General features: G+C 45.6%; 1 protein-coding gene across 3 annotated transcripts in view; it reads right to left on the reverse strand.

The window, feature by feature from the left end:
* The window catches only part of ctdspla (CTD (carboxy-terminal domain, RNA polymerase II, polypeptide A) small phosphatase-like a), a 266,232-nt gene that overhangs the window by 22,586 nt on the left and 218,053 nt on the right, over positions 1 to 25,593 (reverse strand). For all 3 annotated transcript variants that reach the window (XM_063044580.1, XM_063044582.1, XM_063044581.1), the window contains one exon: positions 15,010 to 15,066. In XM_063044580.1, coding sequence (XP_062900650.1) covers positions 15,010 to 15,066 — 57 coding nt within the window. The remainder of the gene's footprint in view (positions 1 to 15,009; positions 15,067 to 25,593) is intronic.

Genomic DNA, 25,593 nt, shown 5'->3' on the forward strand with positions numbered 1-25,593 from the left:
AGGAGTGAAGGTAGGACCAATTAGAGATAAAGGTGAGAAGATGTGCCTGGAGGTTGTGGAAGTGAGCGAGATCCTCAATGAATACTTCTCTTCGGTATTCACCAATGAGAGGAAACTTGATGATGGTGAGGACAATATGAGTGAGGTTGATGTTCTGGAGCATGTTGATATTAAGGGAGAGGAGGTGTTGGAGTTGTTAAAATACATTAGGACGGGTAAGTCCCAAGGGCCTGACGGAATATTCCCCAGGCTGCTCCACGAGGTGAGGGAAGAGATTGCTGAGCCTCTGGCTAGGATCTTCATGTCCTCGTTATCCACAGGAATGGTACCAGAGGATTGGAGGGAGGCGAATGTTGTCCCCTTGTTCAAAAAAGGTAGTAGGGATAGTCCGGGTAATTATAGACCAGTGAGCCTTACATCTGTGGTGGGAAAGCTGTTGGCAAAGATTCTTAGAGATAGGATCTATAGGCATTTAGAGAATCATGGTCTGATCAGGGACAGTCAGCATTGCTTTGTGAAGGGCAGATTGTGTCTAACAAGCCTGATAGAGTTCTTTGAGGTGGTGACCAGGCATATAGATGAGGCTAGTGCAGATGAGGGTAGTGATCTATATGGATTTTAGTAAGGCATTTGACAAGGTTCCACACAGTAGGCTTATTCAGAAAGTCAGAAGGCATGGGATCCAGGAAGTTTGGCCAGGTGGATTCAGAATTGGCTTTCCTGCAGAAGGCAGAGGGTCATGGTGGAGGGAGTACATTCAGACTGGAGGGTTGTGATTAGTGGTGTCCAACAAGGATCGGTTCTGGGACCTCTACTTTTTGTGATTTTTATTAACGACCTGGATGTGGGGGTAGATGGGTGGGTTGGAAAGTTTGCAGATGACACAAAGGTTGGTGGTGTTGTAGATAGTGTAGAGGATTGTCAGAGGTTGCAGAGAGACACTGATAGGTTGCAGAAGTGGGCTGAAAAGTGGCAGATGGAGTTCAACCTGGAGAAGTGTAAGGTGCAAACATGAGGAAATCTGCAGATGCTGGAATTTCAAGCAGCACACATAAAAGTTGCTGGTGAATGCAGCAGGCCAGGCAGCTTCTCTAGGAAGAGGTACAATCGACAGGTCTCAGCCCGAAACGTCGACTGTACCTCTTCCTAGAGATGCTGCCTGGCCTGCTGCGTTCACCAGCAACTTTTATGTGTGAAGTGTGAGGTGGTACACTTTGGAAGGACAAACTCCAAGGCAGAGTGCAAAGTAAATGGCAGGATACTTGGTAGTGTGGAGGAGCAGAGGGATCTGGGAGTACATGTCCACAGATCCCTGAAAGTTACCTCACAGGTAGATAGAGTAGTTAAGAAAGCTTATGGGATGTTAGCTTTCATAAGTTGAGGGATAGAGTTTAAGAGTTGTGAGGTAATGATGCAGCTCTATAAAACTCTGGTTAGGCCACACTTGGAGTACTGTGTCCAGTTCTGGTTGCCTCACTATAGGAAGGATGTGGAAGCATTGGAAAGGGTACAGAGGAGATTTACCAGGATGCTGCCTGGTTTAGAGAGTATGCATTATGATCAAAGATTAAGGGAGCTAGGGCTTTACTCTTTGGACAGGAGGGGGATGTGAGGAGACATAATAGAGGTATACAAGATATTAAGAGGAATAGATAGAGTGGATAGCCAGCGCTTCTTCCCCAGGGCACCACTGCTCAATACAAGGGGACATGGCTTTAAGGTAAGGGGTGGGAAGTTCAAGGGGGATATTAGAGGGAGGTTTTTTACTCAGAGAGTGGTTGGTGCGTGGAATGCACTGCCTGAGTCAGTGGCGGAGGCAGATACACTGGTGAAATTTAAGAGACTACTAGACAGGTATATGGAGGAATTTAAGGTGGGGGGTTATATGGGAGGCAGGTTTTGAGGGTTGGCACAACAATGTGGGCCGAAGGGCCTGTACTGTTCTATGTTGATTGTTTATTCATTTCTAAAGATGCTACCTGACCTGCTAAGCTCCACCAGCATTGTGCATGTGTTGCTCTGGATTTCTAGCATCTGCAGAACGTCTTGAGTTTATGTTGTACGCTAGATGGCTCCTTCAGATTTATTTTAGGGTAAGCTACTGGGCAACTGGAATTACAGAATTTGGGCTAAAGCATTGCTGTGAGCAGTCACATTCTTCGCCAAGGATCCTAGTCCCTGCTGCACTGACACGGGTTTGCACTTCAACACAGAACATTTACAAAGATGTTGCTAGGACTTGAGGACCTGAGTTATAGGAGAAAGTTGAGTAGTTTAAGATTTTATTCCCTGGATACAGCAGAAAGAGGGGAGATTTGATAGAGGTATACGAAATTATGAGTTGTATAGATAGGGTAAATGAAAGGAGGCTTTTTACCATTGAGGTTGGGTGAGACTAGAACTAGTGGTGATGGATTAAGAGTGAAAGGTGAAATGTTTAAGCAGAACATGAGGGACAACTTCTTCACTGAGAAGGTGCTGAGAGTGTGGAACGAGCTGGCTGTAGAAGTGGTGGATATGGGTTAATTGCAACATTTAAGAGAAATATGGATTGGTACATGGACTAGAGGGAAATGGAGGTCTATGATCCAAGTGCGGGTCAATGGAACTAGGCAAAATAATAGTTCAGCAGGTACTAGATGGACTGAAGGGCCTGAGTTGGTGTTGTAGTGCTCTATAACAGCAGTTCGCTCTCTTTTACAGTGCTGACACAGGGTGTTTAGATGGACTGTCAGCTTCAAGCTGAATGGCCTCTCTATATACAAGGCTTGTGTGGCGTTGCTCTTCCTCCCACAGGGTCAGTAATAAATATCAATTAGAAGTGGATGGGAAACGGGTAAAGCATCTTCTTCTGTTCAACCAGATTCCTTCCTGAATGAAGGTTAGATATACAAGATATAATGAGATTCATTTGCCTGTCAACAACATTCGTTGCTCCACCACTGAAACCAGATGTGTTTTTGCAATATACAACTGCTAAACTCAAAAGTTCAAAAAAAAGTTTGTAGTTCTGTGAATAAATTCAATGAAAACACCTAAACATGTGTGGTGATGAAACTGGGTACAACTTCAAGTAATGTTGTATAAAGCTACAAAAGACAATTTGATAAATCTTACTCCACAACTTTTGAAAATTAATGCCTGATCATTGAACAAAGAACAGTCCCTGCAGTGTCTCAGCACCTTCACAGACAGCCCATTCATGTACCTTCCGCTGACTTGCTGCTCATGATGTAACCGCTCCTTTCATTTTGCGAACACATGCCGTGGGCATGGCGTTGAGACTATATCATTTTGCACAGTCCTCACAATGTTGTGATTGCAGATGCACTGTTGTTCTTGTGCGCAGTGTTTGTACTGAATCAGAATCAGGTTTATTTATCATTGACATATGTTGTGAAATTTGTTATTTTGTGGTAGCAATATACTGCACAGCCGAAAAAACATACTATAACTTCTTTCTGGGGGGGGGGGAGAGGAGAGAGAGAGGGGAGGGAGAGAGAGGGGAGGAGAGAGAGGGGGGGAGAGAGAGGGGGGGAGAGAGGGGGGGAGAGAGAGGGGGAGAGAGAGGGGGAGAGAGGGGGGAGAGAGGGGGGAGAGAGAGAGGGGGGAGAGAGAGGGAGAGAGAGGGGGAGAGAGGGGGGAGAGAGGGGGGAGAGAGGGGGGAGAGGAGAGGGGGGGAGAGGGGGGGGAGAGAGAGGGGGAGAGAGAGGGGGGGAGAGAGAGGGGGGAGAGAGAGGGGGGAGAGAGAGGGGGGGAGAGAGAGGGGGAGAGAGAGGGGGGGAGAGAGAGGGGGAGAGAGAGGGGGGAGAGAGAGGGGGGGAGAGAGGGGGGGGGAGAGAGAGGGGGGGAGAGAGAGGGGGGAGAGAGAGGGGGGAGAGAGAGGGGGAGAGAGAGGGGGGAGAGAGGGGGGAGAGGGGGGGAGAGAGGGGGGGGAGAGGGGGGAGAGAGAGGGGGGGAGAGAGGGGGGGAGAGAGAGGGGGAGGAGAGAGGGGGGAGAGAGGGGGGAGAGAGAGGGGGAGAGAGAGGGGGGGAGAGAGAGGGGGGAGAGAGAGGGGGGAGAGAGATGGGGGGAGAGAGAGGGGGGAGAGAGAGGGGAGAGAGGGGGGAGAGAGAGGGGGAGAGAGAGGGGGAGAGAGAGGGGGAGAGAGAGGGGGAGAGAGAGGGGGAGAGAGGGGGGGAGAGAGAGGGGGAGAGAGAGGGGGAGAGGGAGAGAGAGGGAGAGAGGGGAGAGGGAGGGGAGAGGGAGGGGAGAGGGAGGGGAGAGGGAGGGGAGAGGGAGGGGAGAGGGAGGGGAGAGGGAGGGGAGAGGGAGGGGAGAGGGAGGGGAGAGGGAGGGGAGAGGGAGGGGAGAGGGAGAGGGAGAGGGAGGGGAGAGGGAGAGGGAGGGGAGAGGGGAGGGAGAGGAGGGAGAGGAGGGAGAGGAGGGAGAGGAGGGAGAGGAGGGAGAGGAGGGAGAGGAGGGAGAGGAGGGAGAGGAGGGAGAGGAGGGAGAGGAGGGAGAGGAGGGAGAGGAGGGAGAGGAGGGAGAGGAGGGAGAGGAGGGAGAGGAGGGAGAGGAGGGAGAGGAGGGAGAGGAGGGAGAGGAGGGAGAGGAGGGAGAGGAGGGAGAGGAGGGAGAGGAGGGAGAGGAGGGAGAGGAGGGAGAGGAGGGAGAGGAGGGAGAGGAGGGAGAGGAGGGAGAGGAGGGAGAGGAGGGAGAGGAGGGAGAGGAGAGAGAGGAGAGAGAGGAGAGAGGAGGGAGAGGAGAGAGGAGAGAGGAGAGAGGAGACAGGAGAGAGGAGAGAGAGAAGAGGAGAGAGGAGAAAAGAAAGAGAGGAGAGAGAGAGAGAGAGAGAGAGAGACACACACACACATAAATATAAAATTACGCAGTGCAAAAGAGAGCAAAAAATTCAGAAATCTGACAGTGGAGGGAAAAAAGCTGTTTCTAAAACATTGAGCCTGTGCCATCTGGCTCATGTATCTCCTCTCTGATGGTAGCAATGAGAAGAGGGCATGTCTTGGTGGACGTCCTTAATGATGGATGCTGCTACTTGAGGAACCACTTCTTGCTGAGTGACACAGCCGCCGGGCCATCTAATGATGAACTAGTTTGTTTCATGTGTTACATGCCCCACGTGTTTCTGCCCGCTTCAGGGGGCAAGATGACAGGTAGCTGCTGCTGCAAACAGCCTGCTGACTGTTTATAAGGATGTTGCCAGGATTTGGGGACCTGAGTTACAGGGAAAGGTTGAATAGGTTAGGGCTTTATTCCCTGGAGTGTAGGGAATGAACAATACAATATTATGAGGGGTATCCTTCCTTCCTTGCATAAGACATAAAAAATAAAAAAAAATTTATGTTTGGCATAAAAATGCAAGATTGCGTGGTGATCTGTTATCGGACTACAACACAAAAACCTGACAAAAATCCCAGCATTCAGCATGTGCCATCTTCTCGCAGCTATTGGGCAGGGGGTAACAGAAGCCTGAAGTCCTCACACCAAGAAAGGTTCAGGAACAGCTAATTCCCTTCAACCACATGGTTCTACAATCCTGGTCACTGTAGCTCAGCAACACTATGATCACATTGCGCTGAGGATTCCTTACTTTTATTTAGATACAGCATATATATAGGATCTTCTGGTCTCACAAGCCCACACTGCCCAATTACAGCCATGTCAACAATTAACTTACTAATAGGTACGTCTTTGCAATGTGAGAGGAAACCAGAGCACCCAGAGGAAACCCACGCATTCACGGGGAGAACGCACAAATTCTTTACGGTAGCAAAACTGAACTTGGGTCACTGGTACTGTAATAGCATTACACTAACCGCTGAACTACTGTGCCATCCCTAATAAACTGTCCTGAGTATAATTTATGTTTTATTTGCTTTCCTTGTCAATGCTACTTGACATCATGTCTGTGATGCTATAAGATTTCATTCTGCTTGTGCCTACACCTACTTGTACAGATAACAACAAACTTGACTTTGACAAATCTCAAAGACAACTGAGGAAAGTTGATCTTCTAATTAAGATCAAAAGAATTAGATTAGTTTAGATTAATGCTTGGGCATGGACTAGCTGGGTTGTAGTGTTCCATAACATGAGGGAATAGGACCAATCAAGTGTGACATTGGAAAAGTGTGTATTGAACCGGAGGAAACAGCAGAGGTACTTAATGAATACTTTGCTTCAGTATTCACTACAGAAAAGATCTTGGCGATTATAGGGATGACTTGCAGTGGACTGAAAATCTTGAGCATGTAGATATTAAGGAAGAGGATGTACAGCTGTTTTTGAAAAGTATCAAGATGGATAAGTCACTGGGACCAGACTGGATGTACACCGGCTACTGTGGGAAGCGAGGGAGGATATTGCTGAGCCTCTGGTGATGATCGTTACATCATCAATGAGGACGAGAGGGGTTCCAGAGGAGTGGAGGGTTGCAGATGTTGTTCCCTTATTCAAGAAAGAGGAGTAGGGATAGCCCAGGAAATTATAGACCAATGAGTCTTACTTCAGTGGTTGGTAAGTTGATGGAGAAAATCCTGAGAGGCAGGAATTATGAATACTTAGAGAGGCATAATATGATTAGGAATAGTCAGCATAGCTTTGTCAAAAGCAGGTCATGCCTTACGAGCCTGATTGAATTTTTTGAGGATGTGACTAGACACATTGATGAAGGTAGAGCTGTAGATGTAGTGTATATGGATATTAGCAAGGCACACCATGCAAGGCTTATTGAGAAAGTAAGGAGGCATGGGATCCAAGGGGACATTGCCTTGTGGATACAGAACTGGTTTGCCCACAGAAGGTAAAGAGTGGTTGTAGATGGGTCATATTCTGCATGGAGGGCGGTGACCAGTGGTGTGCCTCAGGGATCTGTTCTGGGACCTCTACACTGTGATTTTTATAACTGACCTGGATGAGGAAGTGGAGGGATGGGTTAGTAAATTTGCTGATGACACAATGGTTGGGGGTGTTGTGGATAGTGTGGAGGGCTGTCAGAGATTACAGCGGGACATTGATAGGACGCAAAACTGGGCTGAGAAGTGGCAGATAGAGTTCAACCCAGATAGGTGTGAGGTGGATCATTTTGGTAGGTCAAATATGATGGCAGAATATAGTATTAATGGTAAGACTCTTGGCAGTGTGGAGGATTGGAGGCATCTTGGGGTCCGAGTCCATAGGACACTCAAAGCTGCTACGCAGGTTGACTCTGTGGTTAAGAAGGCATAAGGTGCATTGGCCTTCATCAATGAGGGCCAATAAGGGAATGAGTTTAAGAGCCGAGGGGTAATGTTGCAGCTATATAGAACCCTGGTCAGACCCCACTTGGAGTACTGTGCTCAGTTCTGGTCGCCTCACTACAGGAAGGATGTGGAAACCATAGAAAGGGCGCGGAGGAGATATACAAGGATGTTGCCTGAATTAGGGAGCATGGATTATGAGAATAGGTTGAGTGAACTCGGCCTTTTCTCCTTGGAGTGATGGAGGATGAGAGGTGGTGACCTGATAGAGGTCTACAAGATAATGAGAGGCATTGATCGTGTGGATAGTCAGAGGCTTTTTCCCAGGACTGAAATGGCTAGCACGAGAGGGCATAGCTTTAAGGTTCTTGGAAGTAGGTACAGAGGAGGTGCCGGGGTAAGTTTCTTTTTTACGCAGTGAGTGGTGAGTGCGTGGAATAGGCTGCTGGCAGTGGTGGTGGAGGTGGAAACAATCGGGTCTTTTAAGAGACTCCTGGATAGGTACACGGAGCTTAGAAAAATAGAGGGCTATGGGTAAGTCTGGGTAGTTCTAAGGTAAGGACATGTCCGGCACAGCTTTGTGGGCCGAAGGGCCTGTATTGTGCTGTAGATTTTCTATGTTTCTATGACTCTATAATCTACTACTATACAGAGGATCTGTTTTAAGCTTTGGTGAGGTTGACACCTCCAATGAGTTAGGATGTCCCACTGTGCTTAGTTACAGCCCCACAAGGCAATGAGATACTCATTAGGGGCCCATGGTAGTGTAGGGCCATTTCAGTTCGGAGTTATGTTTTATGAATTGTGTTACTCGCTCATTTGAATGTTTTGCACCTTGGCCCCAGAGGAACACTGTCTCATTCAGCTGCATCTATGTGTGATTTGAATGATAATTAAACGTGATTTGATTTGAGTTCAATTCCGGTACCGTCTATAAGCAGTTTGTACATTCACCCTTGAACCACATGGGTTTCCTCTGGGTGCTCCCACTATCCAAAGATAGAACATAGAACAATACAGCACAGTACAGGCTCTTCGGCCCACAATGTTGTGCCGACCCTTAAACCCTACCTCCAATTTAACTCCCCCACTTTAAATTCCTCCATATACCTGCCTAGCAGTCTCTTAAATTTCACTAGTGTATCTGCCTCCACCACTGACTCAGGCAGTGCATTCCACGCACCAACCACTCTCTAAGTAAAAAACCTTCCTCTAATATCCCCCCTTGAACTTCCCACCCCTTACCTTAAAGCCATGTCCTCTTGTATTGAGCAGTGGTGCCCTGGGAAAGAAGCGCTGGCTATCCACTCTATCTATTCCTTTTAAAATCTTGTATACCTCTATTATGTCTCCTCACATCCTCCTCCTGTCCAAAGAGTAAAGCCCTAGCTCCCTTAATCTTTGATCATAATGCATACTCTCTAAACCAGGCAGCATCCTGGTAAATCTCCTCTGTATCCTTTCCAATGCTTCCACATCCTTCCTGTAGTGAGGCGACCAGAACTGGACACAGTACTCCAAGTGTGGCCTAACCAGAGTTTTACAGAGCTGCATCATTACCCCACGACTCTTAATCTCTATCCCTCAACTTATAAAAGCTAACACCCCATAAGCTTTCTTAACTACCTTATCTACCTGTGAGGCAACTTTCAGGGATCTGTGGACATGTACCCCGAGATCCCGCTGCTCCTCCACACTACCAAGTATCCTGCCATTTATTTTGTACTCTGCCTTGGAGTTTGTCATTCCAAAGTGTACCACCTCACACTTCTCTAGGTTGAACTCCATCTGCCACTTCTCAGCTCACTTCTGCATCCTATCAATGTCTTTCTGCACTCTTCGACAATCCTCTACACTATCCACAACACCACCAACCTTCGTGTTGTCTGCAAACTTGCCAACCCACCCTTCAACCCCCACAACCAGGTCGTTAATAAAAATCACAAAAAGCAGAGGTCCCGGAACCGATCCCTGTGGTTCGGTTGTGACCACTAGTCACAACCCTCCAATCCGTATGTACTCCCTCCACCATGACCCTCTGCTTTCTGCAGGCAAGCCAATTCTGAATCCACCTGGCCAAACTTCCCTGAATCCCATGCCTTCTGACTTTCTGAATAAGCCAACCATATGGAACCTTGTCAAATGCCTTACTAAAATCCATATAGATCACATCCACTGCACTACCCTCATCTATATGGCTGGTCACCTCTTCAAAGAACTCTATCAGGCTTGTCAGACACGATCTGCCCTTCACAAAGCCATGCTGACTGTCCCTGATCAGACCATGATTCTCTAAATGCGCAGAGATGCTATCTCTAAGAATCTTTTCCAACAGCTTTCCCACCACAGATGTAAGGCTCACTGGTCTATAATTACCTGGACTATCCCTACTACCTTTTTTGAACAAGGGGACAACATTCGCCTCCCTCCAATCCTCCGGTACCATTCCCGTGGACAACGAGGACATAAAGATCCTAGCCAGAGGCTCAGCAATCTCTTCCCTCGCCTCGTGGAGCAGCCTGGGGAATATTCCGTCAGGCCCCGGGGACTTATCCGTCCTAATGTATTTTAACAATTCCAACACCTCCTCTCCCTTAACATCAACATGCTCCAGAACATCAACCTCACTCATATTGTCCTCACCGTCATTAAGTTCCCTCTCATTGGTGAATACCGAAGAGAAGTATTCATTGAGGACCTCGCTCACTTCCACAGCCTCCAGGCACATCTTCCCACCTTTATCTCTAATTGGTCCTACCTTCACTCCTGTCATCATTTTGTTCTTCACATAATTGAAGAATGCTTTGGGGTTTTCCTTTACCCTACTCGCCAAGGCCTTCTCATGCCCCCTTCTTGCTTTCCTCAGCCCCTTCTTAAGCTCCTTTCTTGCTACGCTATATTCCCCCAGTCGGCCTGTCAACATATTGTGACAGGAATTCGTCCTGGACACACTTAACAAACTCTGCCCTGTCTAAACCATTGGAACTAATCAGCTGCCAATCAATATTAGGGAAGTTAAAGTCACCCATGATAATAACCCTGTTATTTTTGCACCTTTTCAAAATCTGCCTCCCAATCTGCTCCTCAGTATCTCTGCTGCTACCAGGGGGCCTATAGAATACTCCCAATAGAGTAACTGTTCCCTTCCTGTTCCTGACTTTTACCCATACTGACTCAAAAGAGGATCCTGCTACATTACACACCCTTTCTGTAGCTGTAATAGTATCCCTGACCAGTAATGCTACCCCTCCTCCTCTCCCCCAATCCCTTTTAAAGCACTGAAATCCAGGAATATTGAGAAACCATTCCTGCCCTGGTGCTAGCCAAGTCTCTGTAATGGCCACTACATCATAATTCCATGTAAGTATCCAAGCTCTCAGTTCGTAACCTTTGTTCTTGATGCTTCTTGCATTGAAGTACACACACTTTAGCCCTTCTACCTTACTACCTTTACACCCTTTATTCTGCTTCTCTTTCCTCAAAGCCTCTTTATATGTGAGATCTGGGTTTACTCCATGCGCTATACTTGCAGTTCTCGCATGACCTTCATCCTCCTCCACCTCACCATCTGCTCTAACACTCTGGTTCTTCTCCCCTTGCAAATCTAGTTTAACACCCCCCCCCCCCCCCGGAGCAGCACAAGCAAACCTTCCCGCAAGGGTGTTGGTCCCCTTCCAGTTCAGATGCAACCCATCCTGTTGGAACAGGTCCCACCTTCCCTGGAACAAGGCCCAATTGTCTAGAAACATGAAGCTTAGCCACGTATTTAGCTGCATTATCTTCCTATTTCTAGCTTCACTAGCATGTGGCACAGGTAGCAATCCTGAGATTGCAACCCTGGAGATCCTGTCCTTCAATTTTGCACCTAACTCCCTAAACTCTCTTTGCAGGACCTCCTCCTTCTTCCTATCCACATCATTGGTCCCTACACAGAGCATGACATCTGGCTGCTCACCCTCCCTCTTGAGAATACTGAGAACTTGATCCGAGATATCGCAGACCCTGGCACCAGGGAGGCAACAGACCATCCAGGATTCTCGATCTCTCCCACAAAACCTCCTATCTGTCCTCCTAACTATCAAATCCCCTATCACTACTGCTCTCCTCTTTTCCCTCCTTCCCTTCTGAGCTGAGGGTCCAGTCTCGGTGCCAGAGACGCAACCACTGCAACTTGTCCCTGGTAGGTCGTCCCCACCAACAGTATCCAAAACAGTATACTTATTGTTGATGGGAACGGCCACAGGGGTGCTCTGCTCATTCTGTCTATTCCCCTTCCCTCTCCTGACAGTCACCCAGCTACCTGCCTCCTGACTTTTAGGGGTGACTATCTCCCTGTAACTCCTGTTTATTTCTGCCTCTGCCTCCCGAATGATCCAAAGTTCATCCAGCTCCAGCTCCAGTTCCCTAACTCGGTTTGTCAGGAGCTGCAGCTGGATGTACCTTTTACAGGTGTAGTCATCAGGGACAATTGTGCTCACCCTGACTTCTCACATACTGCAAAAGGAGCACTCGACTGCCCTAATTGCTGCCTCCATCACCTACTCCTAAGTTAATTAGAGTTATTAAAGGAACTTACCCGGCCTTACCTCACTGGGAGCAGGTTTGTCCTCAGCCTCTGCTCGCCAAAGCCTCTTGAGCCAAAGCCTTTCTACTCTGTCTCCCACTACTCCGTCGCCCGCTCCTTACTTTGCTTGCTTTTTAAACTCTCCTGCTGTCTCACAGGCCGACTTTCACACGCTAATGTACAGGTTAGCAGGTTACTTGGTCACTGTAAATTGTCCTGTGATTAGGCTGGGGTTAAATGAGTGGGTTTCGGGGTGGTGAGGCTTGCTGGTCCAGAAGGGCCTGCTCTGCACTGTATCTCTAAACAAGCAAACACTGTCAAGGAAGGCTCTCTCCCCACACCCCAGTCTGACAGCTATAGTGCAATAAAGGAGGAAGAAAATAATCACTTTCAGAGCCTCTAAAAATCCATTACAGCATTAAGTCACATTTTATGCAGTCGATGGTCCTTTTGCATTTTCAGAAGCAGGCTTGTCTCCAGCAGGCACTACGACTGCTTCCAAGTACAAGTAATCAAGAATAGGCCAACTAGAAGGCACACAGCCTATCCTGGATTACTTGAACCAGGTCTCAGTCTAATCATACGCTCTCCAATGGAAGATACCACTTGACAGCTGGCATTCGTCCTCTCCTGTTCTAGGATGCGAGTTAAAGCTAATCCCTTTATCTTATCAACAGAGATGTACTTGCATTAATATAAATGCCAATGAATTACACTTAAACTTGCCGATTTACACATACTGAGAAACTAACCAACGACAGCCATCATTTGGATGACTCACCTTATCTTTTTACTCATTTTAATTTCATATTATAGTGGAAATATAATTATGTTTCTTTGCTCAGTCTTGTGTGTTCCCATGGTAACAGAGTTTACATTAGAGTGCCATTCAAATGGGAATTTAATAATTGTTGGTTATATTATAGCAGTGCACAGTATCTAAAGTGATAACTCCTCTATCAAAGTCCACCAGTTTCCAAGACATCAGTATTTCATTTTGTCTATCGCAGTTCATCTGCTGGTGAAATCCTCATCTTTTCCATGTTACCTTTATACTTGACTGTACCAATGCACTCCTGCCAACCTCCCAGCTTTTATAAAACTCAGCTTATCTAAAAATGAGGGAAGGAGGATGACAGACGATTTGATAGAGGTGTACAAGATGCTAAGAGGCACAGATTGAGTGCTACAGAGACCTTTCTTCCAGAACAAATAAAGCTAAAACAAGGGGGCATACTTCTAAGGTGATTGAAGGAACTTTTCGGGAGGGATGTCAGAGGTAGATCTTTTTTAAGCATAGAGACTGATGGTTGTGCGGAACACTCTGCCGGGGGTGGTAGTAGAGGCATTGGAGGCATTTTAAGAAACTCATAGAAAATTGTAGAGCTCTGTAGGAGGCAAGTGTTAGATTGAGATTAGAGTAGGTTACAATCCTGGTGCCGTTCTGTAAGGAATCTCTGTTTGTCCTTCCCATGGGATGCATGGCTTTTCCCCATGTACTTCAGTTTCCTCCCAAAGTCCAAAGACGTACTGGGTAGGTTAATTGGTCATTGCAAATTGTCCCACAATTAGGTTAGAGTTAATCAGGATTGTGGGGTTGCTGGAGTGAAGTGAAGGGCCAAAAAGGCCTACTCCACACTGCATTGCTAAATAAAAAAGGCTGGAACAACATTGTGGGCCGAAGGGCCTGTACTATGCTGTGAGGTTCTATGTTGTCTGAACAGTTTCTGCATCAGCCCTGCAATCATACACTCAGTTACCAATTTCAGAGTGCCTAGATTTTAAAACTCTTATTCCACTCTCCCTTCACACATTCCTATCTCTGCAATCTCCAGCCGTACAATCCTCAAGTACCTGAGCACCTGTACTTTGTGGTCTCTTGCACAACCAATCCACCAGACCTCCAGTTCTAATGTCTGGAACTGACAAACTATTCTTTATATCTAACTAACAAGCTGTGATGAAGCAGAGGTGTAATTCTAGTCAGGAAGCTAAAGGAAAGCTGTGACAGTATGAGGGTGCAGAGGAGATTTATCAGGAGGTGATATGACGGGATCCTTTCTCACCCAGAATCGTGAGCATCTCGAACAAACTTCCAGAAAGTGGTGGATTGAGAGGCGCTGATAGCATTGAAGAAATGTTTAGACAGGCACATGAATTGTCCAGGCATAAAAGGCAATGGTCCAAGTGTCGGAAATATTAGAGGTCTAAAGATTGGCTTTATTTATCATATGTATAGTGAAACCCTTCGTGTTACATCAGTGACCACAGTCCGAGGATGTGCTGTGGGAAGCCCACAATTGTCACCATGCCTCCAGTGCCAAAATAGCACGCCCACAACTAACCTGTATGTCTTTGGAACATGGGAGGAAACCAAAGCACCCAGAAGAAACCTCAGACATCATAGAGAGAACATACAAACTCCTTACAGACAGCAGCAGGAATCGAATCCTCATTGTTGACCTCTGGTGCTGTAATAGTGAATGTGCTAACCACTATGCTGCTGTGCTGCTCAAGATAGGATTAGTATGGATGGTCAGCACGGCAGTGCTGGGCCGAATGGCCCATTTCCACACCGGATGAATCCATGGCGAGACATCTGGTGCTGATGGTAAAGGAGAGAATCAGCAGTTCTCCTGTTACTCCCCAGGCCAGCTGACGACAAATACCTGTGCCTCACAGAACTCGTATGGTTTAAAATTTCCCTTGCAATTCTACCATTTTTGGGAAATATGTTCCTATTCTAATCAGAACGAACTGCGGAAAAACAGGACCACACTTATTTATTCTCCCCCACTGCTCATTTTGTTTGTGATTTCACCTTTTCCATCTTTAGCTTTTAGTCCTCTATAATCAATTTATTTATTTAGAGATACAGAATGGAACACATCCTTTCAGCCAACGAACCGCACTGTCCTGAAACCCACCTATTTAATCCTAGCCTAATCAGAGGAGAATTTACAATGGCCTATTAACCTACTATCCAGTACGTCTTTGCTCAGTGGGAGGAAACCAGAACACCCGGAGTTCAAACTCCTTATAGAGGACACCGGAATTGAGCTCCGAATTTGGACGCTCTGTGCAATAGTGTCATGCTAACCAGTCTGCACAGAAAGATCAGATTCTCAGCCCCACCCATGCCAGCTTGAAGCACCAATTAACACTCTGATAATTAAGGCTCCAATATCTACTGTATGATTCCTTACCTGGTGAACTGTCCCATCTATCTCAACAGGAACAATGAAATCAGCATTGTTAATAGGCTGAAAATAAACAAAAAAGTTGTTATTATAAATCAGTTTAAAATGCAAAGTCTAATTCTGCTAAGGCAGTTTGACTACAAATGTTCATTATTTGAACAGGCTATCTCCAATGGACCATTATTTGCATTTGTCTCCCAGACAATATGATTAAACCTAAGAAGTTATGTGTTCACGTTGCATTTTTCCTTTAATGCTTTCACTCCAATGATATTAAACCAGGAAATCTTAAAACATGTTTTCTAAATTGATTATTGTACCAGTGGGAGGTTGTCATTGCTAGGAAGGGGGAGGGTGGGGTGACAATGCGGACAAGCTCCTACTACCTATTAAATGCTCCCAATGGTGTGCGTATAAAATAGCCTCTGACAACCAAGTACAGCTCCTGGACTTCATGTGTGGCTTAGCTACCAAGCCCAGCAGAAGTGTTCTACTGACAGGAGAAGGGCAAAGGTGGGTTACTGGTGCCTAAAACCAGTTGCTTTGGGCAGATGGGGTTCGTCAGCTGTGGTTGGCAGCTCACCTAGGAGAAGAAAAACTCTGATCATAAATCTCTGCTACCTTGCTCACAAGAAGGCTTCGAGAGTAAACCCTGAGGAAAAATCTGGAGCTTGAGTCCCTAAGGCAATCCTACATTGATCCAACACTGACTGGCAGGTCCTGTGGCCCTGCTGATGCCAATCTGCCATTTCTTTGGCTTCATCAGCTGGTGTGGAAGGGGAGCCTGCTGTGTGGACTACAGCTTGCTCTCCGTATCATACCGCCCAGGATTACGTTATAACGTAGACAGCTGGGACGCAACGTCCATGCCAGACTCCGACCAATGGAGGGCTTCACCAGTGTGACATACAGATAATGTTAAACCAGAGCTCCACAAATTCTTAGCTTTGCTGTTTGAGGTTAAATTGGTAAATTGGTTTATTACTGCCCATGGACCGAGACAGTGAGAAAAACTTGTTTTGTATGCCATCCATACAGATTACTTCATTACAACAGTGTATTGAGGTAGTTTAAGGGAAAAGGCTAACAGAATGCAGAAACACAAGAGATTCTGTAGATGCTGGAAATCCAGAGCAACACATGCAAAATGCTGGAAGAACTCAGTAGGTCAGGCAGCATCTAAGGAAATTAGTAAACAGTCGATGTTTTGGGCTGAGTTCCTTCTTCAAGATTGAAAAGCAAGGAGAAAGGCATTCTGGCATCTTCTCCCTTCTTTACCAGTCCTGATGAAGGGCCTCAGCCAGAAACATTGACTGTTTATTAATTTCCATTGATGCTGCCTGACCTGAGCTCCTCCAGCATTTTGCGTGTGTTGTACAGAATGCAGAATAAAGTGTTGCAGTTAACAGAGAAAGTGTAGTGCAGGCAGACAGTAAGGTGCAAGGCCATGATGAGGTAGATTGTGAGGTGAAAAGTTCATCTTATCCAACTGGAGACCATTCAAAAGTCTGATAACAGTGGGATAGAAGCTGTCCTTGAGCCTAGTGGTACGTACTTTCAGGCTTTTGTATCTTTTAACCAACGGGAGCAGGTGAAGAGGGTAAGGTCTTCAATTATGTTGGCTTCTTTACAGAGGTGGTGAGAAGTGTAGACAGAGGTTAATTCCCAACTTAAACAACAGGAATTCTGCAGATGCTGGAAATTCAAGCAACACACATCAAAGTTGCTGGTGAACGCAGCAGGCCAGGCAGCATCTCTAGGAAGAGGTACAGTCCACGTTTCAGGCCGAGACCCTTCGTCAGGACTAACTGAAGGAAGAGTGAGTAAGGGATTTGGAAGTTGGAGGGGGAGGGGGAGATCGAAAATGATGGGAGAAGACAGGAGGGGGAGGGATGGAGCCAAGAGCTGGACAGGTGATAGGCAAAAGGGATACGAGAGGATCATGGGACAGGAGGTCCGGGAAGAAAGACGGGGGGGGGGGGTGACCCAGAGGATGGGCAAGGGGTATATTCAGAGGGACAGAGGGAGAAAAAGGAGAGTGAGAGAAAGAATGTGTGTATAAAAATAAGTAACAGATGGGATATGAGGGGGAGGTGGGGCATTAGTGGAAGTTAGAGAAGTCGATGTTCATGCCATCAGGTTGGAGGCTACCCAGATGGAATATAAGGTGTTGTTCCTTCAACCTGAGTGTGGCTTCATCTTTACAGTAGAGGAGGCCGTGGGTAGACATGTCAGAATGGGAATGGGATGTGGAATTAAAATGTGTGGCCACTAGGAGATCCTGCTTTCTCTGGCGGACAGAGTGTAGGTGTTCAGCAAAGCGGCCTCCCAGTCTGCGTCGGGTCTCGCCAATATATAAAAGGCCACATTGGGAGCACCGGACGCAGTATATCACCCCAACCGACTCACAGGTGAAGTGTAGCCTCACCTGGAAGGACTGTTTGGGGCCCTGAATGGTGGTAAGGGAGGAAGTGTCAGGACATGTGTAACACTTGTTCCGCTTACAAGGATAAGTGCCAGGAGGGAGATCAGTGGGGAGGGATGGGGGGGGGGACGAATGGACAAGGGAGTTGCGTAGGGAGCGGTCCCTGCGGAATGCAGGGGGGGGGGAGGGAAAGATGTGCGTAGGGGGCGATCCCATTCCCAACTTGCCTTATTTATGTTTGAGCAATGGGTTCACAGTGGCAAGGAAATACTGCAGATGGGTGAACTGCTGGAGTGTATGAATTCAGCCACACAGTGCTTGACCTTGACTGTAAAATCTTCACCCACCTGTCTCCTGACAAGCAGATCATTTGAAGACTTATGTACAAAGCCAATTTCACAAACAGAAAAACTGAGCAATGATCTGGCTTTTTTCATGTGGGATTGATCTGAGGGATTGAATGAGGGGAACTAAGAAAAACACCCATAACGGCTTGCACAAGTGTCCCACCATGCTGAATTTTCACTGATTTAAACCTCAGCCTGACTAATAAATAGTATCTCTTACAACTGGTCTTTATAAAATATGAGCTCAATAAGATCACAGTAAAAACATGCATCTAACGGCAGAATTATAGCAGTGGACTCGGGCTGGAGACCAAGGAGTGAAAGCAAAATAATCTTTCTATATAGACTATAGAGTTTTCAAAGTATGAAGACCATAAGACAAAAGAACAGGATTAGGCCATTAGGCCATTGAATCTGCTCTGCCATTCCATCATGGCTGATTTATTATCCCTCTCAACCTCATTCTCCTGCCTTCTCCTCATAACCTTTGATGCCCTGACTAATCAAGAACCTATCAGCCTCTGCTTTAAATGTACCCAACGACCTGGCCTCCACGGCTGCCTGTGACAATGAATCCAAAAGATTCACCACTCTCTAGCTAAAGAAATTCCTTCTCATTTCTGTTCCAAAGGGACATCCTTCTATTCTGAGGCCGTATCTTATGGTCCTGGACTCTCCTCTCTACAGGAAACAACCTTTCCTCTTTCAAAATTCGATAGGTTCCCGTGAGATCCCCTCATTGTTCTAAGCTCCAGTGAGCACAGGCCTAGAGCTATCAGACGCTCAGAGGATGTGGCAGAGGCGAGTACAGTTAAGGACATCTCCTCTATACCTACCTCCAAGCACCTTAAACCTGTGCCCTCTTGTGCTTGCCATTTCAGCCCTGGGAAAAAGCCTCTGGCTATCCACATGATTAATGCCTCTCATCATCTTATACACCTCTATCAGGTCGCCTCTCATCCTCCGTCTCTTCAAGGAGAAAAGGCCATGTTGAAGACAGTGCGTCAATGAAGGTTGCTGCTTGAGGTCAGGTATCAGGACACTGTGCAGCTAAAATGCAAATGCCCAATATCTGACTGGTAATCCTGATGACAGCACAAAGGCAACGGCAGAGCCAGGTGAGGGCGCTCTAGAGCAAGATGCCATCTGATATTTGCCAGATAGTGGCCACTCCTGCAGGACTTCCACAGCACAGTGTCATGGTAGCTATGTGCTTCAAAATCAGGCCTTCCAGTTCACCCACAGAGCTGGAGTCTGTAATAGTGTGGAAATATCTGAACTGATTTTTTCATTAATGTTAATCATTCAAGTTATTTTGGGTAACGGCTCCTGAAGTTCTCCCTCATTAAATATTATTCATTTAACTACAGAAAGTGAAGGTGAAGGAGAACACAGGAACATAGAACAGTACAGCACAGGAACAGGCCCTTCGGCCCACAATGTTGTACAAATCCAAATCAAATGGCCAACTAATCTCTTCTGCCTACACAATGTCCATATCCCTCCATTTTCCTCAAATTCTTGTGCCTATTTAAACATCTGTTAAACGTTTCTCCCTCTACCACTACCCAAGACAGTGCATTCCAGGCACACATCACTCTGTTTAAAAAAAACTTTCCCCTCGCAGCTCCTCTCAGGAGAATGGGGCTGAGAGGGATAATAAATCAGCTACATTAAGAACGGTGGCGAAGTCTCAGTGGGCCGAATGGCCTCATTCTGCTCCTACGTCTTATGGTCTTTTATGGGGGATGTCACAGCTTTAGTGCAATCAGCATTCATTTAAACCTATGAAGGTGAGGCAATGGTAGATTGGAAACTACATTAAGAGGTGCAACAGTAGAGAAACAACAGTTAACATTTAAAGATGTAATACATTTTTTTTCAAATTAATTTATGTCCTGTATTAACTAGAGTGTACAACAATGAAGGGGGATATCTTTGAAACCTATCAAATATTAAAAGGTCTGGACAAAGTGCATGCGGAGAGGATGTTTCCTATAGTGGGAAAGTTTGAGACCAGAGGGCACAGAGTCAGAATTGAGGGACATCCATTTAGAATAGATGAGGAAAAATTTCTTAAGCCAGAGGGTAATGAATCTGTGGTACTCATTGCCAAGAACAACTGTGGCGGCCAAGTTATCAGTACACTTAAAGTGGAGGCTGAGAGGGTCTTGATTAGTCAGAGCATCAAAAGTTACGGGGAGAAGGCAGGAGAATGGAGTTGAGAGGGAAAATAAATCAGACATGATGGAATGGCATTGCAGACTTGTTGGGCTGAATGGCCTTATGGCACAAAAGCCTGAGAGGAAAAGTGCTCCTACTATGTCTAATATAAAGTTAGTATTAGAACAAAGGAAAAATACTAGAAATAAAAGCAAAATCTAAGAAATAAAAGTAAGATTAAAGATGGTGCCAGTTTTTGCAGATCCAGACGGCTTCTTCCAAATTCATCCAAGAAACAGCTTATTCTTCTTCTCATACACCTTTCTTTTCTTTTCAAGGTGGTTGGGATTCTGTTAGAGACTGTAATCTACAGTTCAAACTATGGTTCTTTGCAAGCAATGGGGTTTTGAACTGACTGTGCAGCCTGGCACTTCGCTGTCTCCAGGAATGACTTAGATGGTGTGCGCCTTTGGGGAGCAGCCCCACAGATAATCCAGTTCCTCACCAAATGAGGCATCACGGGAGACTGAAACATTGAGACAACAGGTGGTATGTGCTGCTGTTGGAAGAAGGCCTCTGTACTCGAGTGATTCCGCCCCCCCCCCCCGATGGAGTGAGAGCCTGTCGGTGAGACGGGGGGCTTGGAGAAGCGATGCAAAAGACTGTAACATCGGAACAGCAAGCTACTGGTCTCTGCACTTGATGCAGGAGCAACCTCTCTCCCCCCTCGATGGAGAGAGCCTGTCTGAGATACCAGGGTATATAGTTTTTGATGGACTCCAGATCAATGTCTCTTTTGGGGCTTTTGCTATTTCTTGCACGGTGGGGGGGGGGAGTTTGTACTTCTGCTGGCACAAGTGGGGGAAGGGGGTTTTGGGGTTCTGATAGTTCTATCATTTATTCAATGGGATTTCTTTTTTGGTGGATGTCTGTGAAGAGTAAGAATTTTATGTTGTATACTGTATACCTTCTCAGATTAAATTGAACTATTTGAACCATTTAATTGGGCAAAAAGTGAATGAGGGCATTGACTAAGGGAAAGTAGAATATACGAGTGAATTAACTAGAAATAAATGCAGACTAAAAATTCCATACATATGTAAAAAGGAAGAATTTAGCAAATGTTAATACAAGTCCTTAACAAACTGAAACAGAGAATTATATGGGGATTAAGGAAGAACCAGTGAAATTAAAAGAATGCTTTGCATTTCTTCACAGAAGATACAATAAACTGGTGAATCTGTGAAGATATCGCACTGCAAGTGAAATTCCTGGGCAGGGGAAAGAGATACCTGCAGGAGCAAGAAAGGAACGAAGGTTTAGCAGATTGATGTTGGGATGGAGATTTTGTCCCAAGAGCAGACTTGGCCTATAGAGTTAAGTGAAGCAGAATACTCAGGGATTAGATTTCCCTGTCAGACGGTCTAGAACCAGGGGTCAAAAAGAGGCTAGCTTTCCTAGCCTCATGTTAAGAAATTCCTTTACCAAGATCACACTAAATCATTGGAACTCACTACCACCAGCAGTGTGGAGATCAGCGACACTAAGCATATTCAAGTCAGAATTCAACAGATCAATTAGTTTTAATAGAGGCTAGTATAAGAAAGTGGCACTAAGGTAAAAGTTTTTATGTAAATGGCTAAACAGGCAGAAGGAGGGGACAGAAGGACAGATTTTTGCTTCTGTTTATTCATATCTTTAAAATAAGTTTTACATTTCTATAGTAATTTACTATCCTCCTGGAAAATTCCAAAATGCTTAAGAGTTAACGCATTATTTTTACAGCGCGGTCATTATTGTAAGGCAGAAAACATGGTAACCAGTTTGGTCACTGCAAGGCCTAAAACAGCAACGTGGCAGTGTTCAGATAATATGCTTCAGTGATAAATAATGGCAAGGACAATGCCTCCTGCTCTTCAAAATAGTTCACCTCGTCCTTTCAGCTCCCCTGCTTGGAGGTCGTTGACCAGTGGTGTCCTGCAGGAATCTATTCTGGGGCAGCTGCTGTTTGTGATTTTAATAAATGATTCAGATGAGGAATTGGAGGGGTGGGTTAGTAAGCTTGCAGATAACATAAAGGTTGGTGAAGTTATGGTTAGTGTAGAATGTGGTCAATGGAATATAGACAGGATGCAGAGCTGGGCTGAGAAGTGGCAGGTGGAGTTCAATCCAGAAAAGTGTGAAATGACTCACTTTGGTAGGTCCAATTTGAAGGGTTAATGTCAGTGTGGAGAAAGAGGGATCTTGGTACCACTTCAATGGATCCCTCAAAGTTGCGCGCAAGTTTACCAGGTGGTTAAAGAGGCTTGCGGTGTATTGGTCTTCATTACTCGGGGAACTGAGTCCAAGAGCCATGAGGTAATGTTGCAGCTCTAAAAAAAATTGTGGTTAGACCACACTTGGAACATTTTGTTTAATTCTGGTCACTTCATTATAGGAAAACTATGGAAGCTTTAGTAAGGATACAGAGGAGTTACCAGGATGCTATGTGGATTGGAGAGCATGTCTTATAATGATAGGTTGGGTGAGCTAGGGCTTTTCTCTTTGGAGTGAAAGAGGATAAGAAGTGACTTGATAAAGGTTATAAGACGATAAGAAGCATACACCAAGAAATCAACCAGAGACTTTTTCCCAGGGTGGAAATGATTAACACAAGGGAGTATAATTTCAAAGTGGTTAGAGGAAAGTGTAGTGGGGATGTCAGAGGTGAGTTCTTTTTATATAAAAAAAAAGTGGGGTGGGTATGTGGAACGCACCATTAGGGATGGTGATAGAGGCAAATACATTAGGGATATCTAAGATAGGCACATGCATGATAGAAAAATGGAGGGCTATGTGGAGAGGCAGGTTAGATTTATCACTGAATAGGTTAAAAGGTTGACATAACATGGTGGGCTGAAGGGCCTGCTCTGTTCTATACTCATCTGAGAAAGGAGACATCTCAGTACTGCAGTTTGGGTGAAACACTATCTCATTCTGTCAATGGTCTACAGGACTGTCTTGTGCATTTTTGGGTTTAAGTATCTGGAATGAAGGAGGGAAGTACAATGTTCATAGATCTACAGCCGATAAGGCACAAGTAAAGATCAATGGCTTTTGTCAGGGCTTTATCCTGCACAACGAAGGGAGCAGTGACTGAAACCATAAGACATAGGAACAGAATTAGGCCACTCAATCATCGAGTCTGCTCCACCATTCCATCGTGGCTGATTTATAATCCTTCACAACCCTGCCTCCTGCCTTCTCCCCGAAATCATTGACACCCCAAATAATCAAGAACCTATCAATCTCCGCTTTAATTATACCCAATAACTTGGCCTTCACAGTCATCTGTGGCAACGAATTTCACAGATTCTTTACCCTCTAGCTAAAGAAATTCCTCTTCATCTCTGTTCTTAAGGATCGTCCTGCTATTCTGAGCTGTGCCCTTGGTCTTAGACTCCCCCACTATAGGAAACTGAGATAAATATGTTCCACAGTTCATAGGTTTGAGGAAAGGAAATGATCAAGGATCAACTTTATTCGGCACATACATTTACAAGTATTAGGAATTTGCTGTGGTGTGTAGGCCCAACTTGCAACAAAAATCTACAACAGTCAACAATAATAAAGAAAAACAATTACATAAAATAAAGTCAGAGGTTAATGTACAGATATGGAATAAAAAGTGCATAAATAGCAGCATGTATTTACAATATAAACAACATTATAAAAAGTGCTTTAAAGTGTTTACAGGGGTAATAGATAGAGGGGGTAGGGTGGGGCTAATCAGATTAACTGCATGTAGGAAGGGACTTTTAAAATAGTATTCTTTTTGTTTTCATAGCCCTATAACACTTTCCAGCAGGGAGCTTTTGAAAAAGGCAATAGGTAGGGGTGGGTAGGGTCTGTAAAGATTTTTCCTGCCCACTTCTTTGTCAACCATGAGGGTACTGAGAGGACATATAGCCTAGCTCAGAAAGTGACAACCATAATCAAGAAACAAAATGTAGGAAGAAGGTCTGGAATACTGAAGTGGGGCTGTGGGGGGGCGGCAATGTAATGAGAGGGGCATCATCAGCAGCCCTACCATCAACACAGTGCAGCATCAGTTTTCTCAAGAGAAAAGATGTGTGCATCAAACCTGTTCACAGTTGCAGATAGAAACACAGAAAACCTACAGCACAATACAGGCCCTTCAGCCCACAAAGCTGCGCCGAACATGTTCCTACCTTAGAAATTACCTAGGGTTACCCACAGCCCTCTATTTTTCTGAGCTCCATGTACCTGTCCAGGAGTCTCTGAAAAGACCCTTTCGTATCCGCCTCCACCACCGCCGCCGGCAGCCCATTCCATAAACTCACCACTCTCTGCGTAAAAAACTTACCACTGACATCTCCTCTGTACCTACTTCCAAGCACATTAAAACTGTGTCCTCTCATGTCAGCCATTTCAGCCCTGGGAAAAAGCCTCTGACTATCCACACGATCAATGCCTCTCATCATCCTATACACCTCTATCAGGTCACCTCTCATCCTCCGTCGCTCCAAGGAGAAAAGGCTGAGTTCACTTAACCTATTCTCATAAGGCATGCTCCCCAATCCAGGCAATATCCTTGTAAATCTCCTCTGCACCCTTCCTATGGTCTCCACATCCTTCTTGTAGTGAGGCAACCAGAACTGAGCACAGTACTCCAAGTGGGGTCTGACCAGGGTCCTATATAGCTGCAACATTACCTCTCGGCTCCTAAACTCTATCCCACTATTGATGAAGGCCAATGCACCGCATGCTTTCTTAACCACAGAGTCAACCTCCACACTGCCAAGAGTCTTACCATTAATACCATATTCTGCCATCATATTTGACCTACTAAAATGAATTCTCTCACACTTTCCTGGGTTGAACTCCATTTGGCACTTCTCAGTTTTGCATCCTATCAATGTCCCGCTCTAACCTAAAAGACTAAATCTAATTAGATTTAGGCTAAATCTAAAAGACAGCTTTCAAAATGATAACAGTTTCCCAAGATTGAGCATCAGAAATCCCACTTTTAAGCAACAGTTTGATTACAGAACAGCAAAGAAAACACGCCCTTCGGACCACAATGTCTGCACTGAAGACGCCAATTTAAATTAAATCTCTGCCTGTACATGAGCCACATCCCTTCATTCATGTGTCTATCTAACAGCCTCAAGCTCCTGCTTCCATCACTCTTCACGGCAGCCCATTCCAGGCAACTACCACTGTGTGGTGGAAAAAATGATTCTGACTGTCTATCCTGTCTATGCCTCTCATAATGAGGTGAACCTGTGGAATTCTTTGCCACAGGCAGCTGTGGAGGCCAAGTCTTTATGTATATTTAAGGCAGAGGTTGATCGATTCTTGATTGATCAGAGCATGAGGGGTTACAGGAAGAAGGTAGGAGATTGGGGCTGAGAGGAAAATTAGATTAGCCATGATAAATTAGTGGAGCAGACTCAATGGGCCAAATGTCTTAATTCTGCTCCTGTATCTTATGGTCTTATTATCCTATAAACTTCTATCAGATCTCCCCTCAGCTGCCAACACTCCAGACGAAATTATCCAAATTTGTCCAATCTCTCTCTCCACAACTCATGCCATCTAATTCTGGTAAAGCTTCCAATGTATGTCGCATCCTAACCAATTCACCACAGC

Source organism: Mobula hypostoma, chromosome 3 (genome assembly GCF_963921235.1).
Source record: "Mobula hypostoma chromosome 3, sMobHyp1.1, whole genome shotgun sequence".
NCBI classification, from domain to species: Eukaryota; Metazoa; Chordata; class Chondrichthyes; order Myliobatiformes; family Myliobatidae; genus Mobula; species Mobula hypostoma.